Source organism: Mobula birostris, chromosome 22 (genome assembly GCF_030028105.1).
Source record: "Mobula birostris isolate sMobBir1 chromosome 22, sMobBir1.hap1, whole genome shotgun sequence".
Lineage (NCBI taxonomy): Eukaryota > Metazoa > Chordata > Chondrichthyes > Myliobatiformes > Myliobatidae > Mobula > Mobula birostris.
In genome coordinates this window covers 56,492,007-56,516,061 of record NC_092391.1, presented here as the reverse complement: position 1 = coordinate 56,516,061, position 24,055 = coordinate 56,492,007, and the positions used below count along the sequence as shown (strand labels likewise).

The following is a 24,055-nucleotide window of genomic DNA, read 5'->3' as shown; positions in this document are numbered from 1 at the left end:
ATTTCACAGCATGTGCCAGCGATAGTAAACCTGACTCTGATTCCAAAGTGGTCCCCCAGTCTACGTCAGGGCTCACTGATGTGTCGGAGGTTGCAAGAGTTTCAGGCTCGGTCAGCTCCACCGTGGGTCAGTGATCCTCCCTACCGCTGAGGACACCTTCAAATGGCAACGCCTCGAAAAGGCAGCCTCCATCATTCAGGGCCCCCATCACCCAGGACGAGCCCTCTTCTGATTGTTACCACCGGAAAGGAAGTACAGAAGTTTTCAGGCACACTTTCAGCGATTCAGGAACAGCTTCTTCCCCTCTGCTATCTGCTCTCCGAAGGGACATTGAACCCAGGAGCACTGTCTCACTAGTTTTTCCTCTCTTTTTACACGACTCATTTTTGTTTGTATTTCTTATTGTAACTTACAGCGATTTTTATGTATTGCACTGTGCCGCTACCAGAAAACAAACAAATTTCACAATATAGGTCAGCAATAATAAATCTTTTTCTGATTCTACAATAAGCAAAGCCAGGCGGGAATCCACAGGGTGGTGGGCATCAACCATAAGCTGGGAGATTCTGTCGCTGCTCTCCTGGTGTCCAGTTGGAGGGTTTTGGTTTGGTGGGACGGGAAGCACTGTATGCAAGGACAGAGGGTCAGGCTGGTGGGCCGGGAGATCCTCCACAGTTCCCTGATACTTAAGAAGGGGATTGAGAGCAGGAAGCCGGTGGTCAAGGACATACTCACCAGCCGACGTTGAATTCCACGTGAGCGTCGAAGAAGCCGACCACTGGGGCGGTTGCCACCTTCCAGCCCTGGATCCGGGCCCGTATCAGCCCCTCCCTCTTGCTGTTCCGCACAATCTTCACCAGGCCGGGGTACCTCTTGTGGATGTACTGGTCCAGGTTAAACTTCAGCTCCACTGAATGGCACAGAGAGTTCACTCGTTCAAGAGAGCAACGCAACACCTCCATTCAACCCAGCCTGACTCCCACCAGACCCCGTCAAAGTCTGCCCGTCGCTGTCTCCCCTCCAGACACCCCATTGTCATCCCCCCCGCCAGACTCCCGGTCACTGTCTCTCCTCCAGACACCCCATTGTCATCCCCCGACAGACTCCCGGTCACTGTCTCCCCTCCAGACACCCCATTGTCATCTCCCGCCAGACTCCTGGTCACTGTCTCCCCTCCAGACACCCCATTGTCATCCCCCCAGACTCCCCATCACTGTTTCCCCTCCAGACACCCCATTGTCATCCCCCCCAGACTCCCCATCGCTGTCTTCCCTCCAGACACTCCATTGTCATTCCCCCCAGACTCCCTGTCGCCACATCCCTGCCAGACATCCCGTCGGCACATTCCTTCCAGAGCACCATCGCCTCGTCCCTGCCAAACTCTCCATCACTGCCTGCCCAGCAGACACCCCATTGCCGTCTCCACGCTAAACTTCCCGTAGCTGCCTCCCTGCCAGGCTCTGTGTCTCTGTTCCAGACTGCCTGGCCCCACCTCCCCACATCTGGCAGAAATGGGCAAAGGTGGCCAGTCCTGTTCAGGGAGCTCTGTGATACAGAAATGGACAAAGATGGCCAGTCCTGTACAGGGAGCTCTGTGATAAGGCGTGCTGTCCTTACCATTGTCGCTGTTGTCGTCAACGAGAATGATTTCCTTGAGCAGGTGGGGGGGCGTGTGGTTCACCACGCTGTGCACCGAGCGAAGGATGACGGAGAGAGCCTCGTTCACGAAGATGAAGACGACGGCGATCTGCGGGAGCTTGGGCAGGTAGGTCATCTGTCGGCATCTTAAAGCAAGAACAAGGAGCCGGTCAGCAGATACAGTGTCTGGTTAAAGACTTGAGTTTATAACCACGACAACATGGTGGTTAGCATGACGCTATTACAGCTCAGGTGTTCGGAGTTCAGAGTTCAATTCCAGCGCTATCTGTGAGGAGTTCGTACTTGCAGTAACAAGGAAGGCATGCCAGGGACTTTACTTTCTGAGAAGGTTAAGGAAGTCCACCCTCTAAATCTTCTGCAGATGTGACTATTGAAAGTATCCTGGCCAGTTGCGTCATGGTCTGGCACAGGGGTTCCCAGCTCTTGTTACGCCCTGGGCCCCAACCATTAACCCGAGAGGTCCATGGACCCCAGGATAGGAACCCCTGGACTCTCCTACGACAGTTCAAATATGGAGGAACACTTAGAAGCTGCAGAGAGTGGGCCAAACCAAGGCGGTGCGGTCCAGACCCCAGAACGTAATGTTCAGAGGGTGATTTAAACACCGTGACAACTGGAAGGGTCAGAAACAGGTCAAATCGAGGTGACAGAGTCCAGGCTCCAAAGTGTATCGAAGCAACTGAACCCGATGTTTGGACGATGATTTAAACACCGCGCCCATCTGGAAAGGTCAGGTACAGGCCGAATCGAGATGGTAGGGTCCAGGCCCCGAAGCAACTGAACCCGATGTTTGGACGATTTAGCTGCAGGACCAGATTGAAAAATTCAGGGGGTCAAAAACAGAGGTGAGGGGCAGTCCGGTTCAGCTCACTGCTCCACTTTGCCCTGAAGTAAAGGTCTGTCAATGGATTCTGTTTGTAGACTTCAGTTCAGAACACTATTTGCTTGCATGATTTTTTTCTCGGCACATTGGGTACAGTATTCCGCAGTCTTTTATTTAATGGGCTCTTTTGGGTTTCTTTGTTTCATGGCTGCCTGTTAGGAGACAAATCTCAAGGTTGTATAATGTATACATACCTTGACAATAAATGTACTTTGAACTTTGTACTATGGACCCAGCCCAGTACACCCGCCAATACAAGCACATCCAGCTCCACTTTCAGAAGTATCTACAGGAGCTGCAGCCTCAAAGAGGGTAACTTCCATCATCCAAGATCCCCACCATCTGGGCCATATCATCTTCTTGCAGGAGGTACAGAAGCCTGAAGTCCCACACCAGGTTCAGGAACAGCTGCTTCTCTTCACTATTCGGTTCTTGAACCAACAGGCACAACCCTAATCACTACCTTGAGTATCAACATGAACACAACTTTAGACCGTAAGCCCATAAGATACAGGAGCAGAGTTTGGCTAGTTGGTTCATCGAGTTTGACATTTTATCATGGCTGATCCTATTTTCCTCTCAGCCCCAGTCTCCTGCCTTCTCCCCGTACCCTAATCAAGAATCCAGCAGCCTCTGCCTCAAATATACCCAATGACTTGGCCTCCACAGCTGCCTGGGGCAATGAATTCCACAGATTCACCACTCTCCGGCTAAAGAAATTCCTCCTCATCTCCATTCTAAATGGACGTCTCTCTATTCTGAGGCTGTGTCCTCTGGTCTTAGACTCCCCCACCATAGGAAACATCCTCTCCACATCCCCTACTGGGATACAGCTTAGAATAAGCCATCCACCCTTCAAGCCAGACTGCCCAGCAACTCCCTCCCCACCAATTTTTAATCCTAGCCTATTCACAGGACATTTAAAATGACCACAACCGGTACATCTTTGGACTTTGGGAGGAAACCAGAGCACCCAGGGAAACCCATGCAGTCACAGGGAGAACGTACAAACTCCTTATAGGCAGAGGCAGGAATTGAACGAGGGTCACCTGCACTGTAAGCTGTTGCGCTAACCGCTACGCTACCATCTTTTAACCCCGCAATTATTTTCCTGAACCTCCTTTGAACCCTCTCCAATTCACTTTAATAGATTTTGTTGTTCCAATTCTGCTCTTTCTTGTAAAAATGGTGTTTAATTTCTTTACTACATGTTTTGTGAATGCTGCTTATCTGATGCCCTGATGCTTATGATGCTACTGCTAAGATGTACTCATTGTACCTGTGCCTATAACAATACACCAGATAAATCTCTTCAATCTCTATTCGCAGTTGCTGGGCTGGGATTTGAACCCTCGACCCTGGGTCAATGCTCCAGACCTTTGGCTGCTGATTCCAGTGGCTTCACCTCTAAACTGCGGCACCCTGGTCCTCTCTGAACACAATGCTGATCTTTTGAACGCACCCGAGGGGGACTGATCGACTCTCAGTTTGCCCTCTTCATCCAGAACATGGAACCACGACCACTCCACCAATGCTGCACAGGGAATACTCTTGAATCTTGGCTCAGTTACGATGAGACGGTAGGGACAGAGTTAGGCCAATTGGCCCATCAGTTCTGCTCCACCATTCAATTGTTGGCTGAGTCTTTTTCAACCCCATTCAAAGTTCAAAGCAAATTTATTATGAAAGTACATATGTCACCAGATACAACCCTGAGATTCATTTTCTTGTGGGCATACTCAATAAATCCAGTAACTATGATAGAATAAATGAAAAACTTCACCAACATCAGCATTCAACCGATATGCAAAAGAAAACAAGCTGTGCAAATACAAAAGGAAGAATAATAATAATCAATAAATATCGGGAGCATGAGATGAGGAGTCCTTGAAAGTTGGTTGGGGACACTTCAGTGTTGGGGCGAGTGAAGTTGAGTGAAGTTATCCCCACTGGCTTGAGAGGTTGTTGGTTGAGGGCAGTTTATGTGTTGTGTGTGATATAGTGCTGTGTGGGTGCACTGTGGTCTGGAGAAATGTTTTTCTTTTAGTCATATAGGACCAGAGGGCACAGCCTCGAAATAGAAGGATGTCCCTTTAGAACAGAGATGAAGAGGAGTTTGTTTAGACAGAGTGTGGTGAATCTGTGGAGTGTGTTGCCGCAGGTGACTGTAGAGGCCAAGTCACTGGATGCATTTAAGGCTGAGATTGATAGATTCTTGATTGGTGAGTGAGGTTAAAGGTTACGGGGAGCCAGTTGAGGATCTAATTGCACAAGGAGGTATTGAGGCCAAGATCTTGAAGCTTATTCATTTTTTTTGATGGGATGATGATATTGAATGCCGAGCGATGAAGAACAATGACAAAGGAAGCATGGCAGCACCTCTACTTCCTTAGGAGTTGGCAAAAATTCAGCATGACATCTAAAATTTTGACAAATTCTATAGATGAGTAGTGGAGAGTATATTAACTGGCTGCATCACAGCCAGGTATGGAAACACCAATTCCCTTGAATTGAAAATCTTATAAAAAGCAATGGATACAGCCCAGTCCGTCACGGTAAGGCCCTCCCGCCAATGAGAGTATCTATATGGAGCACTGTCGCGGGAAAGCAGTGTCTATCATCAGGGACCCCCACAACCCAGGACATGGTCTCTCTCACTGCTGCCATCAGGAAGAAGGTACAGGAGCCTCAGAACTCACACCACCAGGTTCAGGAACAGTTATTACCCCTCAACCATCAGGGTCTTGACCTAGAGGAGATAACTTCACTCAACTTCACTTGCCCCATCACTGAACTGTTCCCATGATCTGTAGACTGATTTTCAAGGACTTTTCATCTCATGTTCTCAACATTTATTGCTTATTTATGTATTATTATTCATTTTTATTTTGTATTTGCACAGTTTGTTATCTTTTGCACACTGATTGTCCACTCTATTGGTGTGGTCTTTCATTGGTTCTATTATGATTATTGGATTTGCTGAGTGTGCCCACAAAAAAATTAATGTCAGGCTCAGGTCAGGGTTGTATATGGTGACATAGATGTACTTTGATAATAAATTTAAGGTGAACTTTGAACTTTGTAATGGCACCATGCTAACCGTTATGCTTCCATGGAAGTTACTATGAAAATGTCTTTCATTCCGTCTCAGTTAGTCTTCAACTTTCTATCTGTGTTCCCAGTCCATGAACAGCCCACTAATGCGAAGTGTTTCCCTTTCTTAACCAATCTCGGTCCTGTCTACTTCCAGTTTCCTCTCAGCCTTCTCTGCCCCAGATTTGAAAAAGTGCAGAGAAAATTTATAAGGATGTGGCTGGGACTTGAGGACCTGAGTTATAGGGAAAGGTTAAATAGGTTAGGACTGGAGTTTCGGAGAGTGAGGACAGATTTAATAGAGGTATACAAAATCATGAGGGGTATAGATAGGGTTGGGTGGCAGGGTGGAGAGGTGTAAGGTGCTCCTTCCCTCTACCCCTCTCCAGGTCACCCTTGGGCAAGGTGTAGCACCTGCTTAGACCTTGATCAGGGTCAGGTGAAGCCATGGGAGCAGGTGGTGGACAGTCGTTTGAGGAGCTGGTGCAGATCACAAGTTCTGGTTATGTGACCGCAGACGCTTGGCAGACAATCTCTGAAGAGTATTGATAATGGCTGGGGTCACCTGTCTCGTAAGGACACTGCCTGGAAGAAGGCAACAGCAAACCACTTCTGTAGAAAACTTTGCCAAGAACAATCATGGTCACGAGACCACAACACGGCACATAACGATGATGGTAGATAGGGTAGATAGCTTTTTCCTCTCATGTTGGATGACGCTAGAATTAGAGGTCATGGGTTAAGGGTGAGAGGTGAAATATTTAAGGGGAACCTGAGGGGTAACTCACTCAGAGGCTGATGGGAGTGTGGAACAAGCTGCCAATGGAAGTGATGGACGTGTCCTCCCAGGTGAAGAGAAAGAGGCTGAAGGGAGATTTGATAGAGGTATACAAAATTACGAGGGGTATAAATAGGGAAAGCAGGCAGTCTTTTCCCACTGAGGTTGGGTGAGACTACAACTGGAGGTCATGGGTTATGGGTGAAAGGTGATAAGTTTAAGGGGAACATGAGAGGGAACTTTTTCACTCCTATTGTAATATTTGTAACATCTTCGGAAACAGCTCTATTTCTATCTTCAATATTTTTCCCTTTCAGCGTTCTTTTGAAGACCCTGACCTGCAGTTATACACTGACTTTGGTTCTTTGCGGGAATGGGACCCACTCTCAGGGTTTCACAACTGGCCGTTATTCGATATGCCAAGGATGCGGCCGAAGAGATTAGCTCATCTTCAGAGTTCCGGAATCTCGTGGCTCTGGAGACGGGCGAACCGAGGGTCGGTGTCCCTGCAGGAATCTGGTGTGTCGTGGGAGACAGAAGATCAAAAGTAATGAGCAGGCTGCTGCCTGTGTGCTCAGAGACTTGAATTCTTTGGGCACAGAGCTCAGAAAAAGCGATGCAACGGACTTTTAACATCGTAAACTAGCGAGTTGTTATGTCTCCCCTCTCGCTGTGAATGGAGACACCTCCTTCTCCCTTATTAGGGAGAGAGAGAGCCTGTGGTATGTCAAATACCAGGTGAACGAGTAGTCTTTGGGGTACTGCAAGTATGTGTCTTTTCTGTTGCTTTGCTGCACGCTTGAGTGCTCAGTGGAGGGCCCCGATGCTTTGTTTTGCTGGTGGGGGAGGGGGATTGTTGCTTTGCTGCAGCTTACGCATGGGAGGGGGAGATGGGGGGCTTTAGGGTTCTAACATTTAACTGTCATTCATTCTTTGGGGGCACTCCTCTGTTTTCGTGGATGATTGTGAAGAAAAAGTATTTTAGGATGTATATTGTATACATTTCCCTGACATTAAATACCTTTGAAACCTTTGATTTAAGAGAGATTTGGATGGATAAATGGATGAGGGGTGTGGAGGGCTATAGTCCAAGTGCGAGTCAATGGGACGAGGCAGTAGACCAGAATGTATGGACCAGATGGGCTGAATGGCCTGTTTCTATACTGGAGTGCTCTATGGCTCCATTATCCTAGGAATACAGCCCCATCTGCTCTGCACTAATTGGTCAGCCAAACCCAGCTCTTTCTGTCCACCCCTATCTGCTCTAAGTCCTCCCTCCATGCCGACCACCTTTGACCTTTGACTTCTGACACTTCATCTAATCCTCCACCAAGAGATGACAACCTTGCTGAAGCAAGCAAAATAATTTAAAAATCAAATTGCCTCCTGCGTAATTGCGGTCGTAGCATTTGTTAATTTTTTTTGAACTTTTGGACAAGATGTGGCCTGCTGCCAAAAGGACGTTTAATAGGCAGCTCTCTCCAGTCTTTCAAAGAAAAAAAAACACAACCCACTCAGCATCATAGTACACAACACGGTAGTCTGCTCTGAGCATCAATGAGAAATGTTTTGAAAATATTCTCCCACATTGATTATTATTTGTTTCTGATGCGCAAACGTTTTAATTTTGTTTATGAATAGAACACACATTGGAGAGACAGGACAACACAATGTGTCAAAGAGTCGGCTACACTGCTGGAAACAGGCCTTACGGCCCAACTCCTCCATGTCAACCAGATCTTCAACTGAACTAGTACCATTTGCCCACATTTGGCCCGTATCAAACATGATATGGTACAAAGAAAACACAACTGTGGTGATGAGAGGGTGTACAGGAGCAAGGAATATCAGCTAGTTGAGTGGTGTCACAGTAACAACCTTGCATTCAGCATCAGAAAAACTGATTGTGGACATCAGAGAGGGTAAGATGAGAGAACACACACCAGTTCTCAGAGAGGGATCAGAAGTGGAAGGGGTGAGCAGTTTCAGATTCCTGGGTGTCAATATCTCTGAGGAACTATCCTAGGTCCAACATATCGACACGGCTACAAAGAAGGCACGACAGTGGTAATATTTCATTAGAAGTTTGAGGAAATTTGGTATGTCACCTAAAACACTTGAAAACTTCTACAGAGGTACCATGGAGGGTATTCTGACAGGCTGCATTACCATCTGGAATGGGGGAGTGGGGGCTTCTGCACAGGATCAAAATAAGCTGCAGAGGGTTGTAAACTTAGTCAGCTCCATTATGGCACCAGCCTCCCCAGCACCCAGGACATGGCCTCTTCTCATTGCTACCACCAGAAGCCTGAAGACACACACTCAGCGATTCAGGAACAGCTTCTTCCCCTCTGCCATCCGATTACTGAATGGACATTGAACCCATGAACACTACCTCACTACTTTTTTATTTCTGTTTTTGTACTACTTAATTAATTTAACTATTTAATATATATACTTACTGTAATTCACATTTTTATATTATTATGTATTTCAATGTACTGCTGCAGCAAAGTTAACAAAATTCACAACACATGCCGGTGATATTAAACCTGATTCTAATTCTGATTCTGATACTGCTCTTAACCAGGGGTTCCCACCCCAGATATCCCACCTCTCCCGGAAGTTCCGGGAGTCTCCCGCATATTAATAGTGGCTCCCTGATGCCCGCAAGTTGTATACAATGTCACAGAAATCAATTTTTTTGAGAGCAAGCGAGTTAGAGAAAGCAAGAGTGTGAGAGCGACCATGAGAGAGAGCGCGAGTGAGCGAGAGCGCACCATGGCAGAATGTTCCAAAAAAAGAAAATATAAAACGTACGTCACCCCAGACTACACTAAAGTGTACCCCTGCCTTATAGGGGTCAAAATAATGACAGTGTTGCTTGCTGCACTGTTTGCAACAGTGACTTTTCTATTGCCCATAGTGGGTTAAGACTGTAAAAGACATGTTGAGGTGAGTTTAACAGGTGTCATTCGTTCATTAGCATAGCTAACATTATTTAAGCTAGCTAGCTAGCTGCTAACGAGCTACTCTATTGCAAACATCCCACCTGTCCCGGAAGTTCCAGGAGTCTCCTGCAAATCGATGGTGCTACCTCCCTGAAATGAGTTTTTACAGGGTGGGATGTCTGCCATCCCTTTCTATGCCATGGACCAATACCAGTAAGCAAGGAATCATTTAACCGCAGCTAGGGAAGCCCTGCTCTAAACCTTTTCACTCCATGTACCTGTTCAAGTGTCTTTTAATGGTGTTTGTGTACCTGCCTCAACCACCTCCTCTGGCAGCTCGTTCAATAGACAGACCACAGTCCGGCTGAAAAAACTCCCCCTCAGGTTCTTACTTCCTAAAAGGTACAGAGGCCTCAAGCCTCACACCACCAGGTTCAGGAATAGTTATTACCTTCAACCATCAGACTCCGTGCTCACTCACCCCATCACTGAACTGTCCTCACTATAGCAACACACATCAAAGTTGCTGGTGAACGCAGCAGGCCAGGCAGCATCTCTAGGAAGAGGTGCAGTCGACGTTTCAGGCCAAGACCCCTCGTCCTGACGGCCTGAAACGTCGACTGCACCTCTTCCTGGAGATGCTGCCTGGCCTGCTGCGTTCACCAGCAACTTTGATGTGTGCTGCTTGAATTTCCAGCATCTGCAGAATCACTGAACTGTCCTCACTATAGGCTCACTTTCAGGCACTCCTCATCTCATGTTCTTGATATTTATTGCTTATTTATTTATTATTATTATTATTTCCTTTTTTCTTTCCTGTTTGCAAAAGAAACTCCCCCTTCCCCCACTCTCCCTTCCTTTTGAACCCTGAAGAAGGGTCTCAGCCTGAAGTGTCCATGTTTATTCCTCTCCATAGACTCTGGCCTGACCTGCTGAGTTCCTCCAGCATTTTGTGTGTGTTATATCTGCAGAACCTTTTGTGTTAATAATAAACCAATACTGAAATATTGATGTCTAAACTGACCGGGCCGTGTGAGATCCCTCCGGGTATGCTGAGGTGACGCTGCCTGGCCAGTTCACTGTCTCTCTTGCTGCGCTCAATCACAATTGGAAAACTTTGCAAAGCAAACAGTACGACGTCTCTCTACAGCGCTGTCAACATCCCGAGTCTAATTACACACTGTGCTTTCTCAATTAGGAACACCCAGCTCCACACAGAATAAATAAAAGTCAACGGATGACAGATGCTCTGCCCCAGCCTCTCGCCTCGTGCGTGTAAACTGGCGAAGGAAATGGTTTAATGAGCCGTGGTGTCCGCTCCCCGCCAAGCGACTGCAGTCACCAAGGCCAAGCAAGGGAGCGAGTAAAATCTGCAGAGACGGGGGCGGGGGGGGGGGGTTTGCTTCCTGTGTCTTGTGGCTGTTTCACTGACTATACTGAACCTCCTCGTCCTTAGGGATTTATACAAGCAAATTCAAACAAGTTCTCGACAAGGGGTCAGCTGTGGAAAGGGAGAACAAGTTGTCAACATCCTGAAAGATCCTGGCCCAACACGTTACATCAGCATGAAGTAAAGTAAATTTATTATCAAATTTATTATATTTACAAACCCATGAGATTCATTTTCTTGTGGGAATACTCAATAAATCCATAATAGAATAATAACCCTAATAGAATCAATAAAAGATGCACCAACGTGTGTATTCAACCAGTGTGCAAAAGACAGCAAACTGTGAAAATACAAAAAGAAATAATCATAATAAATAAACAATAAAAATTGAGAACATGAGTCCATAGGTTGTGGAAACAGTTCAGTGTTGGGGTGAGTGAAGTTATCCCCTCTGGTTCAAGAGCCTGATGGTTGACAATAGACAATAGACAATAGGTGCAGGAGTAGGCCATTTGGCCCTTCGAGCCAGCACCGCCATTCACTGTGATCATGGCTGATCATCCACAATCAGTATCCAGTTCCTGCCTTATCCCCATAACCTTTGATTCCGCTATCTTTAAGAGCTCTATCCATCTCTTTCTTGAAAGCATCCAGAGACTTGGCCTCCACAGCCTTCTGGGGCAGAGCATTCCATATATCCACCACTCTCTGGGTGAAAGTTTTTTCCTTAACTCCATTCTAAATGGCCTATCCCTTATTCTTAAACTGTGACCTCTGGTTCTGGACTCACCCATCAGCGGGAACATGCTTCCTACCTCCAGCATATCCAATCCCTTAATCATCTTATATGTTTCAATAAGATCCCCTCTCAGCCTTCCAAATTCCAGAGTATACAAGCCCACTCGCTCCAATCTTTTGACATATGACAGTCCCACCATCCCAGGAACCTTGCGAACCTACGCTGCACTCCCTCAATAGCAAGAATGTCCTTCCTCAGATTTGGAGACCAAAACTACACACAGTACTCCAGGTATGGTCTCACCAGGGCCCTGTACAGCTGCAGAAGGACTTCTTTGCTCTTAGACTCAATTCCCCTTGTTATGAAGGCCAGCATGCCATTAGCTTTCTTCACTGCCTGCTGTACTTGCATGCTTGCTTTCAGTGACTGATGTACAAGAACACCTAGATCTCGTTGTACTTCCCCTTTTCCTAACGACTCTATTTAGATAATAATCTGCCTTCCCGTTCTTACCACCAAAGTGGATAACCTCACATTTATCCACATTAAACTGCATCTGCCCACTCACCCAGCCTGTCCAAGTCACCCTACATTCTCATAACATCCTCCTCACATTTCACACTGCCACCCAGCTTTGTGTCATCGGCAAATTTGCCAATGTTACTTTTAATTCCCTCATCTAAATCATTAATATATATTGTAAACAGCTGTGGTCCCAGCACTGAACCCTGCGGTACCCCACTCCGCCTGCCATTCCGAAAGGGACCCATTAATCGCTACTCTTTGTTTACTGTCAGCCAGCCAATTTTCAATCCATGTCAGTACTCTGCCCCCAATACCATGTGCCCTAATTTTGCCCACTAATCTCCTATGTGGGACTTTATCAAAGGCATTCTGAAAGTCCAGGTACACTACATCCACTGGCTCTCCCTTGTCCATTTTCATAGTTACATCCTCAAAAAATTCCAGAAGATTAGTCAAGCACAATTTCCCCTTCATAAATCCACGCTGACTCAGACCGATCCTGTTACTGCTATCCAGATGTGTCATAATTTCATCTTTTATAATTGACTCCAGCATCTTTCCCACCACCAACGTCAGGCTATCCGGTCTATAATTCCCTGTTTTCTCTCTTCCTCCCTTCTTGAAGACAGGGACAACATTTGCCACCCTCCAATCCACAGGAACTGATCCTGAATCTATAGAACATTGGAAAATGATTACCAATGCGTCCACGACTTCTAAAGCCACCTCCTTAAGTACCCTGGGATGCAGACCATCAGGTCCTGGGGACTTATCAGCCTTCAGACCCAACAGCCTATCCAACACCATTTCCTGCCTAATATAGGTTGAGGGGTGATAACTGTTCCTGAACCTGGTGGTGTGAGTCCTGGGGCTCTTGTGCCTCCTTCCAAATGGCTGAGGGGTGATAACTGTTCCTGAACCTGGTGGTGTGGGTCCTGAGGCTCCTGTACCTCTTCCTGATGGTTGAGGGGTAATAACTGTTCCTGAACCTGGTGGTGTGAGTCCTGGGGCTCTTGTACCTTCTTCCTGATGGCTGAGGGGTGATAATAACTGTTCCTGAACCTGCTGGTGTGGGACCTGAGGCTCCTGTACCTCCTTCCTGATGGCTGAGGGGTGATAACTGTTCCTGAACCTGGTGGTGTGGGTCCTGGAGCTCCTGTACCTCTTCCTGATGGCTGAGGAGTGATATCTGTTCCTGAACCTGGTGGTGTGGGTCCTGGGGCTCCTGTACCTCCTTCCTGATGGCAGCAGTGAGAAGACAGCATGGTCTGGGGATGGGTATCCCTGATAATGGACGCTGCTTTGCTGTGACAGCGATCCATGTCGATGAGTTCAGTAGTGGGGAGAGCTTTACCCATGATGTACTGGGCTGGAATCACTACCTTTTGTAGGATTTTGTATACAAATGTATTGGTGTTTCCACACCAGGTTGTGATGCAGACGGACTTCATATCACTTCACACAGTGATATCTTTCACTTCCACTGCACCTTCCTGGGTGTTTCATATGATTGGTACTTGGTGAAATGAAAATTATTCTGAAGCCTAGAGTAACAATTCAAACCTCCCAATGATATCTAAAATATAATATCAATTAATAATCAGGAATTTAACACAAAAGCACAGTTGGTCTTAGCAACAATAAGCCATTTCTAACTTTCACAGTTATCTTGACTGTTCCTTGTCACTTCTAAACTTCTAAAAGTACTTTTAAAAAAGAGTCTCATGAAAGGTCTCAGCCTGAAACATTGACTGTTTCAGAATCAGAATCAGAATCAGGTTTAATATCACTGGCATAGGTCGTGAAATTTGTTAACTTTACAGCAGCAGTACAATGAAATACACACTAATAGAAAGAAAAATCATGAATTACAGTAAGTGCAGTATATCAAATATTTAATTAAATAGGTAGTGCAAAAAAAGTAGTGAGGTGGTGTTTGTGGGTTCAATGTCCATTCAGAAGTCGGATGGCAGAGGGGAGAAGCTGTTCCTGAATCGTTGAGTGTGAGTCTTCAGACTTCTGTACCTCCTCCCTGATGGTAGCAATGAGAAGAGGGCATGTCCTGGGTGGTGGGGGTCCTTGATGATGGATGCCGCCTGTTTGAGGCATTGCTCCTTGAAGGTGTCCTGGATAGTCCCTGTCCTGTCCCATCACTCCCTCCCTCCCAAATTCCTCTCCCATCACCCCTCCCTCCGAAATCCCTGTCCTGTAACACCCCTCCCTCCCAAATCCCTGTCCCATCACTCCCTCTCCCCCAAATCCGTAATCCATCCCCCCACCCAAATCCCTGTCCCGTCACCTCCTCCCAAAGTTCTGTCCCATCACCCCCTCCAAAGTTCCTCTGCAGTCTCCCTTTTACCTGCCCACCCCTCCCCACTGAGTAGGAATTGTCTGACAAGTTACTTTTTCGGCCGGTAGTCAGGGATGGTTCGATCGAGCGAGATCCGGTCACTCAGTTGGGCGTTGTAGCCATAGTCCTCATACTTGGCATCAAGCTCTTGGCTGTCGTCTCTCAATGTGGCTGCCATTCCCCCCTGCCCAAGGCCCCCTGGCCCTTCCATCAGTCCGATCGGCTTAGCGAGACCTGAACGGGACAAGAGACAGAGATCAATCAATGCTCAGAACCCTCCAAAAGCAGAAAGGAAAGGCTTGTAATCTGATATCGTCTCTTGGGTTCCCTCAAAGCAGTGCTTTCTGCAGTGTAGTTACAGAGACAGAACAGTCTAGCAAGGAGATCGGCCCTTTGGTCCACAAAGTTGTGCCAAACTCATTAAACGGGTAATTAAATTCTCTCAACAACCTGGTATGTATCCCATCAGGCCCTGGGGACTCGTCCACCTTAATATTCTTTAGAAGACCAGCGCTACCTCCTCCTTTATTGCAAACTTCACTGGCCCATTAAAATGTTTCCACAACCTACAGACTCTTCATCTCATGTTCTCAATATTTAATGCTTTCTTTATTTAATATTATTATTTCTTTCATTTCTGAATCTGCACAGTTTGCTATATTTTGCACTCTGGTAGAACATCCAAGTTACTGTGGTCTTTCATTGATTCTATTATGGTTATTGGATTTATTGAGTATGCCTACAACAAAATGAATCTCAGAGTTGTATATGGTGTCATATACAGTCCTGTGCAAAAGTCTTAGGCACATATATATAGCTAGGGTGCTACAGATTTTTGCACAGTAATGCAGTCATTTGATATATTTCACGCAAAAAGAAACAAATTTCACGACGTACGTGATAAACCTCATTCAGATATACTGTAGCTGGCTCGACAGCACGCGGATGAGTGAGGCTGAAAGGGCCTGCTTCCACGATGTAGGGCTTTGTGATCCTCAGAGAAAGTGTTCGCAGTCACCGGGACTTCTGGCGGAGGAGGTGGGGGAAAAGGTGTTTCCCTCAGGAGCCACAGATTGCAAAGGGAAGTTAGTACACAAAGGAAGCAGGTGAGGTATGATTCAAGATTCAAAGATTCAAAGTAAATTTATTATCAAAGTTATCAAAGAATGTATAAATTATACAACCTTGAGAATTGTCTGTTCACAGGCAGCCACAAAGCAAGAAACCCAAAAGAACAGAATTAAAAAAAAATAAAGACCAACACCCAATGTGCAAAGAGGGGAAAAAAAACCCACAAATCATACCAACAACAGAAGTGAGCAAAAACATTCTGAACCAAAAGGGGTCCTTAGATACGAACCCTGGGGCCCCCCAGACTAGGCCCAAAGCCTCAGTCTCAGTTCACTATATTAGCTGGACAAATCGGCGTGAAGCTCACAGACACGAAGCACCACAACCGGGGCAGTCTCACAGCCTCGGTGTCGTGGGGGAGCAAGCAAAATGCATCGGTCATAGACCACACTGCCTAGCAATTCACTCTGGGTCTAGATTTCGCTGCCCAGGCCGAAGCCATTCTCGACCTCTCCAACTTCGCGCCGGGGTTAGTGGGACAGGCATTGAAAGTCCTCTGCCTTGACTTCTCCTCTCTGAATCGTTCACCCCATCGGCGTCGATTTTGCAGCGCACCAGCATGGCTCATCTCTCGAAATCACTTTGCCTCTTCATTGTTTGCAGTGATATTTGACCACAGTTTTCTTCAGAAAAGGTGTTATTAGCAGTGTAGATATCAGAAAACTGTTCTCAAACGCTGTGATCTGGGGCAGTGGGAACAGTTAACAACGACGTTCAAAATGGAGCTGGATGACTTATTACAAAAGAGAAGTAATGCCAGCAGCTGTGGGATTAATTCTGGGCGAGGGGGGATGAATTGGACAGGAGTGAGATGTCAGTAATCTCCCGGGCTGCGCCTTGCTTCAGCTCTGCGCGTCTAAAAGTGCATGTCTGCTTTATTCTCAAATGCACATAACTTGCACGGCAGGAATTTCACAGGAAGCTGTGGAGTTATTGAGTCACAGCCTGGTATGAGAACACCAGTGCCTTTGAACAGAAAATCCTACAAAAGGTAGTGGATGCAGCCCAGTCCATCGTGGGTAAAGCCCTCCCAAGCACTGAGCATATGTACACAGAGTGCTATCACAGGAAAGCAGCATCCTTCATTAGGAACCCCACCACTCAGGACATGCTCTCTTCCTACTGCTGCTTTCAGGTAGAAGGTACAGGAGCCTCAGCACTCGCACCACCAGGTTCAAGAACAGTTACTACCCCTCAACCATCAGGCTCTTGAACAAAAGGGGATAACTACACTCATTTGTCCCATCATTGAAATGTTCCCGCAACCAATGATCTCACTTTAAGGATCCTTTAACTCAATCTTAGCATGGACTAGAAGGGCTGAGATGGCCTGTTTCCGTGCTGTAATTGTTAATTGTTATATGTCCTCATTACTTACTGCTATTTATTTAGATTTGCATTTGCCCAGTTTGTTGTCTTCTGCATTCTGGTTGATCTTTCACTGATCCTGTTATAATTATTATTCTATAGATTTACCGAGTATGCCCACAGGAAAATGAATCTCAGGGTTGTAAATGGTGACATATATGTACTGTAGTTTGATAATAAAATTTACTTAGAAATTTGGACTTCATGTCTTGTATACCCCTATCAGGTCCCCCTCAACTTCCTGCATTCTTAATCCACCTCCTTCCCTGCATCTCATGTGTCTGACTCCAGGAGCCATGCACTCTCTCTCTCTCTCTCCCCTTTCTTCCCCGGTCTCCACCCTTGCCCAGTGCTCAAGGATGCAGCTCATTTACAAGAAATTGAGGAACGTTTGATGGCTTGAAGCCTGTACTCACTGGAATTCAGAAGAAGGAGGGGGAATCTTATTGAAACCTATTGAATATTGAAAGGCCTTGGTAGAATGGATGTTTCCTATAATGGGGGAGTCTAGGACCAGAGGAAAACCTCAGAATAGAGGGACATCCATTTAGAGCGGAGATGAGGAGTAACTTCTTTAGCCAGAGTGGTGAATCTGTGGAAATGGTTGCCACAGGCAGCTGTGGAGACCAAGTTATCAGGTATATTTAAGTGATTGATAGATTCTTAATTGGTCAGGGCATGAAGGGATACGGGGAGAAGGCAGGAGACTGGGACTGAGAGGGAAAATGAATCAGCCATGATTAAATGGCAGAACAGACTCAATGGGCAAATGGCCTAATTCTACTCCTATGTCTTATGATCTTATGGTCTGACTCATTTGTTCCTACGCTCGGCATCTCTACCTATACATCAAAGGATTCCGTCTGCCACTCTCAACTTTTCTCAACTGTTCCCACTGCTTCTCTCTCCCTCCCCCTCCCACTCCCTCTCTTCCTCTCTCCCGCCTCTCCCTCTCCCTGTCTCTCTCCTCCTTTAATCAGTTAGATTTGCTTTTCTTATCCCCTACGCCCCTCCCCAATCTTCCTTCCTGCGTGAGTTCAAACTCCACTGCGTTAAGAACCAAATGCCAAGCAAAACTAGGCAGGTATGCACCAGAGATGCAAAGAAGTTCTTCAGACGCTGGAAAGCTTGAGCAGCCCCCACAGACAAAATACTGGAGGCAGTATCTATGGAGGGGAATGAGCAATTGACGTTTTAGGGCAAGACCCTTCATCAGCACAGGAAAGGAAGAGGGCAGAAGCCAGAATAAAAGGTAGGGGAGGCAAAGGAGTACAAGGTGGCAGGTGATTGGTGAGGAAGGGGAGATGCAGATGGGGAGAGTAGGAATGATGCAAGAAGCTGGGAGGTGATTGGTAGAAGAGGTAAAGGGCTGAAGAAGGAATCTGATAGAAGAGGATTATTGAAGCATTGAAAGACTTAATTAGTGTGGATGTGTAGAGGATGTTTCCAATAGTGAGTTTGGGACTGGAGAGCACAGCCTCAGAATACAAAGGTGTCCCTTTAGAAAAGAGATGACAAGTAAACTAATTTACACACTTCCTTTGTTCCCTACTCTGACCTTTTACCTCTACTCACCTGCCTATTACTTTCCCCTGGGTCCCCTCCTCCTTCCCTTTCTCCTATAGTCCACTCTCCTCTCCTATCTTATTTCTGCTCCAGCCCTTTACCTTTCCCAACCACCTGGCTTCACCTATCACTTTCCAACTATCCTCATCCCCCTCCCCCTACCTTTTAATTCTGGCATCTTCCCCCTTCCTTTCCAGTCTTGAAGAAGGGTCTCAGCCTGAAACGTCGACTGTTTATTCATTTCCAAAGATGCTGCCTGACCTGCTGAGTTCCTCCAGCATTTTGTGTGTGTTGCTTTGGATTTCCAGCATCTTCTGACTTCCTCGTGTTTATGACAAGAAATTTCTTTAGTCAGGGAGTGATGAACCTGTGGAATTCATTGTCACAGATGTCACAGGGTATTTTTAAAGTGAAGGTTGATAGGTTCTTGATTACTCAGAGTGTCAAAGGTTACGGGGAGAAAGCAGGAGAATGGGGTTGAGAGGGATAAGAAATCGGCCATGATAGAATGGACGAGCAGACTCAATGGGCCAAATGGCCTAATGCTACTCTTATGAGTTAGCGCATGGCCAAGCGGTTAAGGCATCGGTCTAGTGATCTGAAGGTTGCTAGTTCAAGCCTCAGCTGAGGCAGCGTGTTGTGTCCTTGAGCAAGGCACTTAATCACACAGTGCTCTGCGACGACACCGGTGCCAAGCTGTATGGGTCCTAATGCCCTTCCCTTGGACAACATTGGGGTCGTGGAGAGGGGAGACTTGCAGCATGGGCAACTGCTGGTCTTCCAGACAACCTTGCCCAGGCCTGCGCCCTGGAAACTTTCCAAGGCGCAAATCCATGGTCTCACGAGGCTAACGGGTGCCTCTACTCTTATGAGGGAGAAGCGGTGAACATATCAGCTTGAAGATTTTTCATCATGGCTGAAGCTCCAATGGAGGGTGTTAAATATGAAACAGTAACTTGGTTTCTCTCTCTGTAGATGCTGCCTGACTTGCTGAGTGATTCCAGGACTTTCAGTTTTTCACTTCTTCACTTATGCAAGATGGTTAACATCCTGAAACACCTCACAGACGTGTCTCCCATTTGAAAAGGAGGTATTACACCAGGTTTTGGTGCCAGGCAATCACTTTCTTATTGTCACGGGAGGTACAGTGAAAAACACGTCTTGGAATGGCCCAATTCTACTTCTATGTCTCGAGGCTGTATTTGAAGGGAAGGAGGTGGGGAACTGGAGGGAGGTAATGGGCAGGTCATGAGCTACGCGGCAGAGCCCTCCCAACCACTGAGCACATCTACTTGAAACATAGTCATGGGAAAGCAGCATCCATCATCAGAGACCCCCACCACCCAGGCCATGCTCTTTTCTCACTGCTGGCATCGGGTAGAAGGTACAAGAGCCTCAGGACTCACACCACCAGCTTCAATAACAGTTACTATCCCTCAACCATCAGGCTCTTAAACAGGAGTGGAAAAGTACACTCACTTGCCCATCCATTGCGATGTTCCCTCAACCCGTTATCGCACTTTAATGACTCGTTATCTTGTTACCTCATGTTCTCACTACTTATTGCTATTTATTTATATCTGCATTTCCACAGTTTGTTGTCTTCTAGTTGATCTTTCATTGATTCTGTTATGCTCATTATTCTATTATGGATTTGTTGAATAAAAGCCATTTGTGGAATAATATGCCTGCAGGAAAATGAATCTCAGGGTTGTATATGGCGATGTATATGCACTCCAATAACAAAGTTTACTTTGAGCTTTGAACTTTTAGAGGCTTTGAAACAGCCTCCACCTGATAAGGTTCACTCCCCACTAGCCCTTCTCATCTCCTTCAACTGCAGGACTTGGACGTGTCCAGGACAAAGAAGCTGGCAGGAAAAATCTTTATGGACACTACCTACCCTGCGAGCTGCCTTTTCCAAAAGCTCCCTTCTGGAAAGCGCTATAGGCTTTCAAAACAAACAAAAAAAAATCACGCCATCTTAAAAGCTTCTTCCTTCAGGTAGCTAATTTGATCAACCATTCTAGGTAGCATCTCCCCACCCTCCTCTATCTATTACCTCAGTCCTGCACTGTAAACACTTTAAACCACTTTTGATGATGCTGTTTATATTGCTGGCATTTATGTGTGCAGATTTTATTCCACATCTCCGCCATGGACAGTTCCAAGCTCAGCTGCGAAAGGAGGGGGATCGGGCATGAGGGGAGGGGTAACAACCCCACCCCATAAAAACCCAGAGCTACAGAAACACCAACAGAAGCTCCAAAGTCCTCATCCCTGGAAGAGGGGAGATCGACAGCAGAAAGAAAATTATTCCATATCCGTCCTTTAAGCACTAATCTTATTCACTAAATTTACGTACAGTGCAAAAGTTTTAGGCACACATATACAGTTACCTGTAGCTAGGGTGCCAAAGACTTTTGCACATTGCTGTAGTAATTGTATGTATTTCACTGTACTATTGCAACAAAAGAATCAAATTTCATGCCATATGTGAGTGATGACAAACCTGATTCTGATCTGGGTCTCTATTGTGGACTGAGAGTGGGAAGGGGACAGGGAGAGGGGAATCATGGTTGGGAAAAGGGGAAGGGAGAGGGGAGGGGGTGGAAAGCACCAGTGAGACATTCTGTAATGATCAATAAACCAGTTGTTTGGAATCAAATTACCTTGCCTGGTGTCTCAGGGCTGGGTGTGTCTGCACCCGCATCACCCCCTCCTTACCCTGGCCCCTGGCACTCCTTCTCTGCCACCTGTTCCACACCCCTCCTACGGTGCTCCACCCCCATCATTCCCAACATCCTTTGCTCTCGCCAGATTTACAAACTCGGTCTCCTCTCCATTTTGGCAAATATATACTAGCTATATAGTTCCTCCCGTATTTTGTGTGTGTTGCTCTGGACTTCCAGCATCTGCAGAATCTCTTGTGGTTATTCATTTCCATAGATGCTACCCAACTTGCTGAGTTCCTCCAACATTCTGTGTGTGTTGCTCTGGATTTCCGGCATCTACAGATTTTCTAATGTTTATATCACAAAATTTGTTGTTTTATGGCAGCAGTACATTGCAATGCATAACAATAATAAATTATAGAAATTAAATTAGGTAAATAGAGCAAAAAGAAAATAGTGAGGTAGTATTCATGGATTCAATGTCCATTCAGAAATCGGATGGCAGGGGGGAAGAAGCTGTTCCTGAATCATTGACTATGTGTCTTCAGGCTCCTGTACCTCCTCCCTGATGGTATCAATGAGAAGTGGGCATATCCTAGGTGATGGGAGTCTTTAATGATGGATGCTGCCTTTTTGAGGCATCACGCCTTAGCGATGTCCTTGACACTGGGGAAGCTAGTGGCCATGATGGAATTGGCTTTGTTTACAACTTCCTGCAGGTTTTTACGATCCTGTAGAGTGCCCCCCCCCGCTCCATACCAGATGGTGATACAACCAGATAGAATGCTCTCCATGGTACATCTGTAGAAATTTGCGAGAGTCTTTGGTGACTTGCCAATTCTTCTCGAAATCCTAATGAAATGTAGCTGCTGTTGTGCCTTCTTTGTAATTACATCAATATGTTTTGCCCAGAATAGACCCTCAGAGATGCTGACCCCCAGGGAGTGATGCTGAATCAGGAATTCATAGCTAACATCAGCTTGAGCACCTGTTGAAGATGTCTTCGATGCAGTAAAGTCCGGTGCCCATGATGGAGCGGGCTTAGTTTACAGCTTTCTGTGGGCTTGTGGGTTCAACATATGACCTAGAGGCTCGAGCACAAGGAGGCGGGACAGGTGGGCAAGATGGTTTAAAAAAATCAATTGGATTCCTTCCTTTATTCGCCAAAATACAGAATATAAGGGCAGTATTTATGCCAGGACTGCACAGATTGCTAACTTCAGAGGTCAGGGAATAGAACATAGTTGAGGCACTTGTTGCAACTCTACAAGACACTGGTTAAGCTGTGGAAAGTGTATCATCATCATCGTCATCATTATGTGCTGTGTCGCATGACGTGGGTGATCGTTGTCTCATGACCATGATTGTTCTTGGCACTTTTCTACAGAAGTGGTTTGCCATTGCCTTCTTTTGGGCAGTGACTTTACAAGATGAATGACCCCAGTCATTATCAATACTCTTCAGAGATTGTCTGCCTGGCGTCAGTGGTCACATGACCAGGACTTGTGATCTGCACCAGCTGCTCAAACAACCATCACCGCCTCCTCCCATGGTCACCTGACCCTGTTCATGGGGCTAAGCAGGTGTTACACCTTGCCCGAAGGTGACCTGCAGACTAGTGGGGAAAAGGAGCTCATTACACCTTCCAGGTAAGAAAAGGACGCGAACAAAGGTTTGATGGCTTTTACAAGGTATTTTACCAATCTCAAGGCATATAAATGAAAGAAAAAATGAAGGGATATGTGAGAGGGAAAGTATCATGTACCATTCAGCTAGGTCTTCTAATATACAGAAACAAACTACAAGAAACTGAGAGTGGATCACATTATAAGCGCATTTATTACTTGTAAGGGAAAATCTACTTCTATACGTTAATAGGTAGCTTCAATCTTACAGCTCAAAACAGCCCATTTTGATACATTTGCAGAGTCCAGTAATTCATCAACTTCGTGTATTTGAGGTCATTCCATCCCATCATTGTATTCCGTTCTTATCTGCTTCCGTCGCATCTGTCGTTAATCAGTCCATCTGTCTTTTGAGTCTTCTTCCAACCCCAATGACAACTGTGTCCTGTTTTTCTCAGATATCAAAACCCTCCCTGCCATAAACACAACCCCTGCTTATAAAATACACAATACACACACACTTCTTGTAAGCCTCCATCCAAACCAGCAGAGCACTCTGGGATAACTCAGGTTCCATTTTGTCACATTACATTTTACAAAAGTTATAAATTCATAAAGACTTCAGGGTTACAGATATATTTCCACAAGTTGATCTTAAAGTAGGTTAAAAGGTTGGCACAACATCGTGGCCCGAAGTGTCCATCCTGTGATATGCATTTGGGTTATTGGTCTATTTGATTATTGGTCTTTAACTCAGATTTTATTGGGTATTAACTCCTGAAATCTGTATTACAAACGGCACTTACATAGAGAAATAATGAGATTTGGAAGGGATCGAAGTTCCGTTGGATCAATGGCTGTATAACAATAAACAATTCTGAACTGAAATTTCAGAACAGTTTGGTGACAGGGGCTGAACTATTCTCATTATTCACAGGTAAACATAGTATCACACACAAAATGCCAGAGGAGCTCAACAGGTCAGGCAGCATCTGCGGAAATGAATAAACGGCCATCGTTCCAGATCTAAAATTATCCACATCAGAGGATAGAGCATTGAGTTTTTGAGCTGTACAGCACAGAAACAGACCTTTCAGCCCACTGAGTCTGTGCAGACCTGTTATTCTGCCTAGTCCCATCGACCTGTACCTAGACCATAGACTTCCCATCCATATACCTACCCAAACTTTTCTTAAACATCGCAATTGAAACAACATCCACCACTTTCTCTGGCAACTTATTCCACAATTCTGCTTAAACATTTCAACTTTCACCCTTACCCTATGACCTTTAGTTATAGTCTCACCCAACTTCAGTAAGTA

At 46.0% G+C, this 24,055-nt stretch overlaps 1 protein-coding gene across 1 annotated transcript in view; it reads right to left on the bottom strand.

Moving 5' to 3' along the window:
• Positions 1-24,055, bottom strand: part of galnt9 (polypeptide N-acetylgalactosaminyltransferase 9) — a 213,235-nt gene that overhangs the window by 162,657 nt on the left and 26,523 nt on the right. Inside the window, exons 2-4 of the mRNA XM_072240818.1 lie at positions 14,422-14,602; positions 1,618-1,784; positions 736-910 (exon numbers count right to left, since the gene is read on the bottom strand). Coding sequence (XP_072096919.1) covers positions 736-910; positions 1,618-1,784; positions 14,422-14,602 — 523 coding nt within the window. The remainder of the gene's footprint in view (positions 1-735; positions 911-1,617; positions 1,785-14,421; positions 14,603-24,055) is intronic.